We start from the raw sequence: 12,996 nt of genomic DNA, 5'->3' as shown, positions 1-12,996 counted from the left end.
CTTGAATGAATGTAAGTTCATCTCACAAAGACAACAAAAGACTCTAGCTCTGAAAATAAAGGGTGGGAAGACAAAACTCATGATACCGAATAGGGGAACACGTAAGATTGAACCCAACTGCTCTATAGGTATCCCAAGAACAGTGAACAGGTTCTCCCCACAATTACCTAAGAAGCACTGATTGGAGAACTTTCTTTACCTCAAATAATACCGACATATTAACCAATATATTTTATCACAACATCAAAAGTATCATCAACAACATCGCACCTTTAGAATACTGTAAACCTGCGTTCTCCAAAGATCTCTATATACCAGTCAGTACAAGAAGACGTCTTCAAAGACATTGTACTCGATTCCACAACTTAAATGACTTTTCCTCTTTAGTAACGATGACAGAAATACTTGTCCGAACAGAGACAATAAGTAAACAAAAAGCAGTCGCACAGGAAAAACGTGCATTTGAACTTAATAATAACCCCTCTGCACTCACCATACTCCTCCAAAGTAAACTTAAACGTTCTAAATCGAGAGGTAGTATATTCATTAAAGGCAAACAACCTTTATGGCACCGTAGGCCAAAAAACAATTGAATATTTCTCTACAAAGTGATATATGGGCTCTCCTTTCTAACCTCCTGCCCGACTATCACCCACGACCCAGCCTATAGACTTAGGAATAACACATATACACTACTTACCGTAAAACACCCAAAAGAAATGCGTTTTAAGTTTTTTACAGTACGGTATAGTTTATTGTGGAACAGGCTGCCAATGCCTATCCGTAACTGTGATACGTTTACCAGATTCAGAAAGCTAATAACCCTATTTCTAGACTCTAAAGAGCTTCAACATTTCCTTGAACTCCCGCCCACCAATGAGGCACTTTATTACGGACCGCCTAGTATCTAGACAGAACAAGAATATAACTAGTCCGACTGTTATTAATATGAATATAACCTAATCACAGAATATATGGCTTATCCTTTCCTATTATTCATTGTTTATTAATCATGACCTTATGCTCCTAACCCTCACTTTCAGTTCCCAAATCTCTACAGGTTGAATGTACATTATTCTTCCTAAAAGTCATGCATTTTTTTATCTACCGTAGGTAGACAGATAGCTCAATCTTATGGATGCTGATCTACTAAGGCCGATCATACAAAGCTCAAAATTTGGCCACAAAGTCTTATGAGTTTCTCAATGTTTTATTTTTCTTACCCTAAAATCTTTCTTCTTTTCTACAATTTTATACCCTCTCATATCTTTTGATTTGCTATTAGTCCTTACTTCTTTAAACCATTAGTTATCTTTATAGCAGTGTGATATACTATATGAACATCTAACCCATAAAACAGACTTTTCAACTATCTGATTTGCTTGTAACATGGACCTAGTAGAGACAGTGTATTCCAACTATGGGCTTTGATTAAAGCAGTATTCATACTTACCATAAACGTAAGAGAGCCTAACATCACAAAAGGAGGGAGGGTGGCGTTACTGACCAGCAAACATGATGGTGGGGAGATAACTTCAATCCACCCATGTCTGTAGGGCAGAACATTTTGTTTAATTACGGCTCCTTATGGTTTAAAAGTCGTATTGGTAATGTTAAGCTGCAGTTTTTGTTGTTTTTTTCCAAACGAAAGAGTAAAAGAAGTAAAAAAATACTGGAAGTGGTTGTGAGACTAAAATGGACGTCCAGCATCCTTTTTATAATCTGCTGTTCGTTGGATCTCCCGTAAACAGTTCCATAGGGCCATAGTTCCAGGGGCGAAACAGTTTTTAGGTTCTGTGAAGGCTCACTCCTGTTGCATTCTAAATGAAAAAAATAGTGATGAATTTAGTCAGAAATGTGGAATAGATAAATAACCAAATTACATGTTTTTTAGCAAAGAATTTATGCAGTTGTGATTTACCTTGAGTTCATGAATATTAGATAAGGTCAGCTTCTATTACTTGCGCAAAGCATAACATGGGCTTAGTACCGTATTGCAATGTTTTTATTATTTTGCTCCAATTTCAGTGTTCCCATGCATCTGCGTCTAGTTTAACAGGAAAACATACAAGCAGAGTAAGTGTCTGATAAACTAAATGTCCCAGTTGTCAAAAAGATTCTTAACATTTGTTCACAGCCAGCTGCATTTAATTGAGACACAGAACACTCATCTTCTAAGACTGTATACTGCTGTTTTGCGGGCAACTAAAAGCTCAGACGCTTAGCAGTCCTCCTACCTATGTTTTTGCTGGGGAAATTGTTTAATGACAGTGATCTTGAAATATGGTCAGTGATAGATGTACAGTCTAGAAATAAACACCAAACATACTTATCGCTAACTTACAATGTATGACAGCAGCAGAATCAAAGGCACATTTTTTCCTATTTTTAATCAAACTGATCTGAATCCGTATACACATTAGAAACAGGCAACTCTACTTACTAAACTGATCTGTTTCGTTACAGGCTTCAAGCACTATACTTAAGTATATCATAATTCTTTCAAGTAAACTGAATTATACGACAACCAAGAACACTAAACTAAGCAAGTGTCATAGTTATTGTTTCATTTACACAGATATGTTGCTCAAAGTAGTTAAATGGACAAAATTAAGCCGATAAAACCAAAACACGAAATATAGGCCAGTTGAACTCACCTAAGAAAAAAAGAAGGATACGCATATACTGCTTTCATACTGAAGACAACAGGCAGTTGTTCATAGAAACATAGTTTACAGTACAACATAACTTTCTTCAGTAAAATCATGCGCTGACAGTCTATCTGGAAACAATCAACTATGTGAATAAACTCGCTATGACTTGAGATATCATCCCAGAGTGCAATGGACGTACAATGTAACTCAGTCAGACATGACGAATAAAAATTAAAAACAGAGCGAAAATAACTACATAATCTAGTCACTTAATTAAAAATACATTATGAAATGACAAAATCTGTGGTTACTTGAACGCACAGATGACCCTGGGCGATACATTAAGTTTACATGGTTGCGTTGCGGATAAGTTCACCCACGGCCGCATTAGGTATTCAGTAATGAGTGACCCTTTGGTTCGAGTTGCCTATTCTACAAGGTATAGAAACAGAACAAGTAAGCATCAGTTTCAGTTTGGAAAGGACAGGAGACTTGGTTGCCTGTGTTAGTCCTGGCAATGGTGGTCTCTCAGTTGATCCAACTTTCTTTTGAAAGAATCGACGGATAGAGCCTCAACCACGTGCTGAGGTAGTGAATTCCACTCGTTGATGATTCGATGGGAAAGTCGATGGTCAGCTGACAAGTAATTTGTTCTCGGCTTATGAACTTTTTTGGAGTGTCCTCATAAATTCTCTGTTTTGGAAGACAAGAAAAATGAGGGCATATCAGGTGCAAATTTGGCACTAAGCAATTTGAAAACTGTAATCAAGTCGCCTCTAGTTCTGCGATATGACAACGGGAAAAGCTTCAGCTTGGCCAGTCGAGATTCATACGGAAGCTTTGCTATACCGGGAATCAGCTTAGTCGCCGTTCTCTGAACCTATCCCAGAAGCTCACTGTCTTTTTTTAAGTAGGTGCTGGCCGCTGGAAAAAAGACCCGTGAAATTGTTCGAAGTTTCAATTTTTTTCTAGATAATTTGAATAAGTTCAGGATATTTTTGAAACTGAGATTGTGTTTGTTTTTCTTAGTGACTAGATATAAGCGCAAGATATAAAATGTTATAGAGTTGACCTCCAGTCCTCACTTTGGTGTCTAGCGGTCAGACCAAAGGCATTACTTGTCCTAGATCCCATATTTTCAATCCCTGTAAGTTTTATTTTAGTTTTGTGCTTGTTTGAGCTGTCAGTGTTTATATATTCAAGTAGAAAGTGTCGTTCAAGTTCCTCAGTTTCCAATTCACCATATGCTAGGTATGTGTGGGATTTCTTGTTTCAGGAACATAATTGTTAAGCATTATAGCGAAAATTCGATTAATTTAAAACCTTAATAACTTTTTGGATATATATACTTGCTAGATGTCTGTTGGCTATTAGATTTCAGATTCAGATTTGTGTAGTAAGGACAGAAGGCCTACTACCTATGTTATTCCTTTTCTGGTATGCTTCTGTGAGTGTCCAGTCTTCTCTTGAAAGCGTCAATTGAAGGTGCGGACACCACTGCTTCAGGCAGCGGGTTCCAAGTTTTGATGACTCGGTGTGCAAACCTGTATGCCACGGGTATTTTGTTCGTTCTTGGCTTTTCTACTTGCCTGCTATGTCCTCTGAGGTGTCCCGATCTAGTGGGAAGAAAGAGAGAATAAGTTAGGTCCGAAATCGTTTCTCAGTATTCTGTACATCAAAATTAGATCTCCCCTTAGTCTGCGATAGGACAGAGTAAAGAGGTCCAGTTTTTCAAGCCGCTCTTTGTATGATAAACCCCGGAGTTCCGGAATTGCACGCGTAGCTGCCCTCTGTAATTTTTCTAGTATGTCTGAGTCACCTTTTAAACAGGGGCTTGCAGCCTAAACGCAGTTCTCTAGCTTAGTTCTCACTAAGGATGTGTATACTGTGGTGAACATGGTAGTATCTAACTTAGTGAATGTCCTTTTTAAAACCCAGAGGGTTCGAAACCCCTTGGCTGCGACCTCCCGGCAATGGGCCGTCGTCTTAAGATCATTACTCAGTCACCCCTAGATCCTTATGAGACCGGACTACTGGTAATGACACATCCCCTATGTTGTACTTATTAACCTTTGAATCTCCTAAGTGCATGTAGACACACTTTTCCGCGTTAATAGGCATCAGCCACTCTTTAGACCAGTTTATCATATTATTCAAGTCTGCCTGAAGAGTAAATGCGTCTTTCTCTCCAGTTATTACTCGCCAAATTTTTACATCATCAGCGTATAATAACATTGGAGACTGTACTATACTTGTAAGATCATTAACGTACTGGTCTCCAGATGGAGCACTTGGAATTTATTCTTACTTTTTGTCTACGACCTACTAGGAAATCTTTAATCCATTTTAAAAGAGGTCCGGCAATACCAAGGCTTTCCAACTTCGATAGCAGTCTATTTGTTGGCACCTTGTCAAAAGCCTTACTGAAATATATGTAGACAACATCCACTGAGTTTCCGTTGTCTAGCGCCTTTATCCAGAACTCCCTTGCTACAAGGAGGTTCGTTGTACAATATAGACCTTTTCATAGACCATGTTGTTCTATGTTTAGCAAGTTGTTTGTTTCCGTAAATGCCATTATGTTCCGTTTGACTATTCTTTCTAATATTTTAACTACAACACTGGTCAGGCTTACAGGTCTGTAGTTCGATGGAAGTTGTCTTGGTCCTGTTTTATGTGTTAGAGTGACGATTGCGGCCTTCCAGTCCATAGGTAACACACCTTGGTCAAGTGACATATTGAATATCACAGTCAGTGGGTCCGCGATATATTGGGCAATATGTCTCAAGATTTTTGGGTGTAGTTCATCTGGTCCTGTTGACTTCTCCATGTTTAGGGTGCTAAGAGCCTTAAGCACATCGTTTTGGTCGAAGTCCACGGTGAGCAGCTGGTTTGTTGACTCTGTATTTGGGTCTGGTTCTTTCTCTAGAGGTTCCTGAGTGAAAACTGCCCCAAAATATTCAGCCATAGCCTCTGCTTTTTCCTGATCTTCCTCTATCATTGCAGATACACTTCCCACTTTAATTAGGTTGGGAATCCAATGATGCATCCTTGTTCTGTAGTTTATGTACGAGAATATTCTCTTGGGCTGCTTGAGTGCAGATTGTTCCAGCTGCATTTCATATTTTCTTTGAGCTTCCCGAATTTTCGTTATACACTCGTTTCTTATCGATCTGTAGCGTTCCATCGTACCTGCTGTGCCAAGGCGGACGGCAACGTCCCAGCATTTCTTCTTTTGTCTCAGTAAACGTCGAATATCCCGCCCTATCCAGGGATGTCCGTGCTTCTTTTTCTTTGGGACAGTCCAGGGGATGTATGGTTGAGTTACCCGATTGTATAACTGACTGAATAGAGTCCATGCCTCTTGTACTGATGCCTTTGAGTCAATTTCCTAGTTTTCAGCCGATGGTGCGGAGTTAATTGCCTGCATATCTGCCTTCAATATGTTGGGACGGGTCGGTGCAACTGTTTGACAGGGAATCTCAGCCATGAATTTAAATAAGATGACTACATGGTCACTTCTCCCAAGTGGTGGGAGAAAAGCCATTTGACCAACGTCATCACCGTGTGTGAAAACTAAATCTAAAAGAGAGGAAGAGTTTCTTAAGTCGTATCTTGTGGGATCTCTAATGTGTTAGAATAATGCTAATCCAATCAAGGTTTCTAACAGTTTGCAGTCGAACGATGATATGGATGACCCTACTTCTAAGTTAACCTAGTTTATATGTGGTGCATTAAAGTCGCCTACTACAAGACTTTTACCCCTATTACACCAGGACTTAAGTTTACCTAGGATAAAATCATCTGCTACACATTCTGGACTGCGATATACTACAACTAATTCAATATCTTGCCGTCGGCATTTCAACTTACATCTCACCAGTTCACATGTCCCTGAAACATGTGCTACTGTCTCAGCTAATCTTATGGTTAGGGTACTTTTCGTGTACAGAATAACCCCGCCTCCCCTGCGGTTTAATCTATCAGCCCTGCTGGTTATGAAACCAGTCAACTGGATTTCACTACCTAATACTTCTGACGTTAACCAAGTTTCCGAGACAGCAATAACATCCGCTTTTTCTTTATCCACCACTGACTTGAACTCCGCCATTTTATTTAGTAGGCTGCGAGCATTTGTGTGGCATACCGTTAAGTCTGTGGAGAGCTTTCCCTTGCCACCCAGAGTGACGGGATCGTTTTGCTCCGAACTTTTACAACTTGAAAACCCTTAAGAACAAGGTTTCTTTCACCGTTTTGGCGACGTTCATTTATTTCCGCTTCTGCAGCTCGTCTCTTAATACGATCTGCTAGGCGGAGATCCTCACGGACATATATTCCGGATCCTATCAGTCTACGTGGATTACTTAGAATCAGGTTCCTTTCTTCCACCGTGTTGAATGTAACCTTCAGGAGGCGGTTTTTCGGAGGACTTTCGGAATCCACCTTTTTTCCCTATTCTATAAAGCTTACAAATACTGACTCCCGAAACTGTATCTGGGATTAGTTTACTTAATGATGTCTTATTATCGTCCAGTCTTCAGTCTTCATTATTAAAGATAGGTCTATCGACCTGTAGTAATCCTTGCAATTCATAATACTGTGGAGGTCGCCTTGTATGTGTCAACAGAAGGCGCTAATATTGCGGCCCCATACATTTCCTCGTCCAAGTACTGAAATGACTTGAGAATAAACCATAAGACCCTTAAACCTTTGACAGTAGCAGCCTTGCAGTTACTTGTAGTTTTGAGATCGACTCCTGGAATTTTATTGTCCATTACTCTAGGTAACAACGGCAAGACTAATTTGTGGACGAGCCAACCAGAGGCGTTTTAGAGATTTCAAGGTTACGGCGCCAACTTCAGTGCTTAATGCTAACGTACGATCGGTTCACAGGGAATTTTGTTCAAAACGTGATAATTGGGCGGTTATAACAAATAAAACGGCGGGACTATAATTTGTGGACGAATCAATCAGGTATACGATATTAGGTCTCGGATTTTAACGCGAAAGCCTTTCATCCTTTTGGCTAAATAGATTTCTGGCATTATAGCTGGTGTCAGTTCGTGATAAAAACCCCATATATAATTCCTAAGGCAACTTACGACAATTGGCTTATATTTCTCAAGGTCGCTTAAGATTCGTTCAAAGGTCGTCCATAAATTAGAGTCTCGCCTTAACTTCTGATGACCATCTACCCATCCATGCACCAGCGAATTTGGGTTATCCTGCAATATTGTTCTCTCTGACATTGTGTATGGGTCTCCAAATCTTTATGTCATCTGCGAAGGGTAGAATAGGTGACTGCTACATTTAGTAAGTCATTTAGATAAATTTAAAAAAAAGAGGACCGGGGATTGCACCTTGAGGAACTCCGCTTTTTACAGATTTCCACGTTGATAAAGCCCGATTTTCAGTTGCCTATTGTTCCCTATCATTGGAAAAGTCATTTATCCAATCTGTGATTTCATAATGGCCCCCTAAACTTTCCAGTTTTAATTTAAGGCCCAGATGAGAGACTTTGTCAAAGGCTCTACTTAGATCTGTGAAAATTACATCTACAAGAATATTTTTATCTTTCGCTGCAGCCCAATCTTTTCTTACAATGAGTAAATTTGTCAAGTGTGATAGGTCTTTGCTAAAATCATGTTGTTCCTTGGATAAAAAATTATGCACTTTCACATAGTTTAAAACAGCCATCAGAGTAATCTTTTCCATTAGCTTGACAACTACACTAGTTAGACTAACCGGTCGCTAGTCACTAACCAAGTCCCTGCTCCTCGCTTTATAAACCTAACTGATTATTATGTGTTCCAAGTCTCTTGGCAGCCTGGACTGCCTCAAAGACATATCAGACAGTATGGTCAGAGATTCAGGTATTACATCTGGCAGGGCCTTCATCATCAGGAACACTTGGCTTATCTGGTTTGAGATGAAATCGTAAGACAGCTACGAGATCCATCGACGACTTGGCATTATCAGGATTAATTATCGGTCTTTCACCATCACCGGTAAAAAAAAACTACTAAAATATTCTGCTTCAGCTTTCTCAACATCACTTTTTGCCATTATCAATGGGTTTTCTTGTAGCGAATGTTGTGGGATCCCATCACTTCTCTAGGCTCACCTCTTTATATACGAGGATAACCTATTCGGACTATTTTCACAATTTTTAACCAGTTGTTTTCCATATGAATGTTTAGCCTTTCTTAACACTTTTCAAACGTTTCTAGTTTTACAGTGAATGAATATGTACTGTTCAGAGCCTGTAGAGATAAACATACTCCAATGCCTTTTCTACGTCTAAGAAAGTTCTTGACCTGTTTGGTTATCCATGATAGTTTTTGGGTCTACATGTTACTGAGCATGATATAAACAGGGGCGTAACTAAACTAAGCTTTTAGGGATTCTAGATCCCCCAGAACTCACTTGGCAAATGTCTTATTTCTGTAATTTTATTTTGGAAATTTGAATTTCGAGCCAAAAGCGCCCATTATCACATTCATATCGTATTTCCTACTTGGTAGGACCTTAAATGTAATTGGTTCGTTGTCTCTTTTGATATGTTATTTTGTAACGTTTCCCGATGACATTTATATGTTGTATATATGTACGCTTGAGTTGTGCTTTTTTGTTCGTGCTTCTGGCTGCTTGTGGAATACATTTTTCTCCTGAACCTGAACTTCTCTCTTTAGTTAGCGGGGCTGGGGCACATCGGAATAGTTAGCTTATCTGTTCATTGTGTCACTGAGTCTTCATTTCGCTCCCAGATTATGTGAACTCGTAATCTCTTCAAACATAGTATAAGTGTACCTTTAAATATAGACCATGCCTCTTTAATTTACAAACTAGTATTTACTGACCAGTCCGTTGTTGCAGCGCACTTCTAAATTGCTGATATGTTTGCTCTCCACTTATTTGGGCGAGGTTTAACCTGATCGTATATTATGTTAAGCTTTAAAGAAGAATGATAAAAAAAGTGTGATTGCTATTTGCTAGTGGCGGGAGAATATTTAGATAGGCAGTATCCTCAGTTGCATGAGTGATTATTAAGTCTAACTAAGAAGATCCTTGGTTTGGACCAACACGTGTGGGTTGGGGTACACGCTGTACTAAAAAAATGCTCCATTACTGTTATCAGGAGCCCACCATCGAAAGCGTTTATAGATCCTACGATGGCCACCTCGGCCCAACTAATATCAGGTGCATTAAAATCTAGTATCACACGTCTGTTACTTTTACTTTATAGCTGAACGTGTTTCAAAATAGTCATTAGCTGAACAGATTGGGCTACGATTGATGACACTTAGTATAAGTATACAGCATTCAAAGTGAGGCCACAGCTAATGACTTCACAAGATCGACTATCTTGAGATTCACAAACAAAGGAACGAATGTTTACGTTATTAGCTATGCATATAAGGACCCTACCCCCCTCATGGACTGGTAACATATCATATATGTCTACTCCCAGTCTTCCTTTAACCCATTATTTGAACAGGTAGCTGCTCGAGAAATGTGACTATAGTTGGGCTTCGGTATGGCTTTTACAAAACCAGAACATTTGACCTACTTAAGTACATATGTGCAGCTAACCCCATGACCACTAATCGTCAACCTAATAACTTTGTCTCGTCGCGATCCCGAAAGGCAGCTTGAATTTTGTAAGATCAACCTACTTGAGATGAGATGTTTAAGTAGTCACAAAATAACAAAACTGCACAGCAGTAGGCTATATACCGTTATGAGATTGGGGCGGAACCAACATGCTCATATTTATTCCGTTACACCTCTCGCTTTTCACTTCTTCATATCCCGTTGTTTGCAACCTTTCCGCACGTATGTCTGCTCTGCTGTGGGGTCTTTTTACACGGAAAGTAAGTCAATGAAATGCATTTGAATGTTTCTTTCATAAACTTACCTCAAAAAACTAGTAATAGCCTCTGTTTCATCTGTGTTATGGAAGTTTATTGATATTCATGAGTACAGATTTCAACCATAATGGTTTACGCTACTTGAAGTGGTGACTAGTGACTACAATTACCGAGTTCAAATCTTATTTGATTTATTAGGAATCGACTTTAACATTTTTGTGACGACAAATACTTTGTTAGCGAAATTCACCTGCTGACGAGGTTATTATTCAGTGGTAAGATATTACCATCTGACCTTCACACTAAAATTTCACATATAGTTTGTCACTTTCGGTTTTAGGTCTTCAGTTGACTCCTGTAGAATGTGTATATCCTGGAGTATGTATTGTCTGATGAGCTAGTTCTAAAAAGACCTCACTAGTTTGTTTGGTTAATACTTAAATCAAGGTAATAACCAATGAAGAAGGATAACTTCATCTCTGTGCTAATGGAGTATGGCAGCTTGAACCGATGTACATGCGTACAGGTTCTACCTTGTGACTGACTGTCGTGGTGAAAAGCTCGTGCGTACTTGTTTTATTTGGAGGAGGGTTAGTGAGCTTATGAATATATGAATAAGTTTATGGATAGGAAAATCCAGTGTTTAAAGGCATTTAAACAGCTACTGAACTGTGGCAATATTTTAAGACAAGTTCGAATCCAACAATTTCGAGTAAGGTCTAGGTGTTTTGCAATCTTCTGTGCTGATGATTGTTATCCGATCATTTCGTTTCTAATTGTGAACTCTAAGTAGTACATTCTGTTGCAACAGTATGTTTGAATTTATTTTACTGTTTGTGATGTGTTCGTTTATCTGCTCTTTTAGCTTCTGTATTGTTCTTGTTCGAGCCCACGGATATCTTTGTCGACTTGATATTTTTATATTCATGTGGAAGACTCAAATATAATCTCTGATGCATTTAGAATGACTTGTTTTAGTCTGTATAGCGTAATTGTTTTGTTGTAGTGATAAATGAACGCATCAATACACCAGCAAGTTTCAAAGAATGAACAGGTTACTGAATCTTCCTCTGGTGCTGATGGTAATGCTACGGATACGTCCGTTCATAAGACAGAAGATACTGATTTGTTGAACCGGTCAGCTTTTCGAAGGGATAGTGGCTCTCGGTCAACTACAAAAAAGGTTAAAATTGTTGACCCGAAGCAAAATGTGGAGGCTGACTCAGATGATGAAGATTTATTATCACAACCAAGTATTGCTGGGGTCCCTGTCATCGGGGAATCAATCGGTGCTGTTAATTGCGGTCAGTCAAATGACCAACAAGCTTCTGTGACTTCCGCTGACCGCAAGAAAACAAAGGAAGAACGGAAAAAGGAACGGGAAAAGAAAAAAGAGGAGGAAATGCTGAAAAAATATCAAGCGGAACAAGAAGCCAAACAAAAAGTATCGGCGAAATCGAAATGTAGTCGCTGGATAAAACACAATCTCAAGGTACTGATAACTTGAAATTTCCAAATTTCTTGACAGATTGGTGAGGGTGGGTATAAATTCGTTTACCGTGGATATGATAGCGTTGAAGCTAGAAATGTTGCATGGTGCGAATTTAAAGTAAGGCTTAGCTTTTACTTTATCTCTTAGCGTGAGCATGTTGATACCAAAGAAAAACGTCAAGCAATGTTCAGGGAGACGGAGATTATGTTGAAGATGAATCATCCACACATTGTCAGATGTTTTGATGTTTTCAGAGAGTGGATTGACATGGAAGATCCGAACAATCAAATTGAAGAAAAAGGAGTCGTAATTATCCAAGAACTGATGGGCGAAGGGACTTTAAAAAGGTATTCATATAGATTTCACTGATTTATTTTTAATATATTACTAGCGTAATCAGAAAGAACTTCCTAGATGGCCAGTGTATCCTTAAATTTCCTCTTATTACACGCTGGTGGCATCAAATTCTCGATGCCTTACGTTATATGCACCATAAAATCCAACCTCCTATTCTCCACAGAGATTTAAAAGCTGACAACTGCTTTTTGTACGGTGCATCAGACGAAGAATATTTAAATGTTAAGGTTGGAGATTTTGGTTTGGCAACTCATGTGAGTAACAGTGGAAGGAAAACTATGCTGGGTAAGTAATGGGTTTTTAAGAGTTACTATAGCCTTCTTGTGATTCCCTGTTTTCCAGTACCGGAAACCTAACGTATTTTTCTTTATTCTACTACATTTTATATTTCATTGGTGGCATCAATTCCAAAAATATTACTTTAATAATATTTAAAGCCGAGAAATATTTATGTCCAGTATGTTGATCTTTCTACTGATTGTCTGTTTGAGGTAAATCACTGACGTAAATTGTCTTCAAATGAAAAAATTTCCACAAATTTTCTTTTGCTAATAAAACATGCAATGATTCAAGCGCTGCAAGCACTAAATAATCAATCTTAACCAGTCTTTACATTGCCATG

General features: G+C 38.8%; 1 protein-coding gene across 1 annotated transcript in view; it reads left to right on the top strand.

Moving 5' to 3' along the window:
- Positions 1-3,684: 3,684 nt before the first annotated feature.
- Positions 3,685-12,996, top strand: part of MS3_00010108 (uncharacterized protein) — a gene marked incomplete at its 3' end in the record, with an annotated part of 49,010 nt that continues 39,698 nt past the window's right edge. Inside the window, exons 1-4 of the mRNA XM_051218450.1 lie at positions 3,685-3,801; positions 11,532-12,017; positions 12,054-12,364; positions 12,409-12,659. Of these exons, the coding sequence (XP_051073840.1) occupies positions 12,201-12,364; positions 12,409-12,659 (415 nt within the window). The 5' untranslated portion in view covers positions 3,685-3,801; positions 11,532-12,017; positions 12,054-12,200. The remainder of the gene's footprint in view (positions 3,802-11,531; positions 12,018-12,053; positions 12,365-12,408; positions 12,660-12,996) is intronic.

The sequence above is a fragment of the Schistosoma haematobium genome, chromosome 1, assembly GCF_000699445.3.
Source record: "Schistosoma haematobium chromosome 1, whole genome shotgun sequence".
Lineage (NCBI taxonomy): Eukaryota > Metazoa > Platyhelminthes > Trematoda > Strigeidida > Schistosomatidae > Schistosoma > Schistosoma haematobium.
The sequence above is the reverse complement of the archived record's forward strand: the minus strand, read 5'-3'. Positions and strand labels throughout refer to the sequence as shown.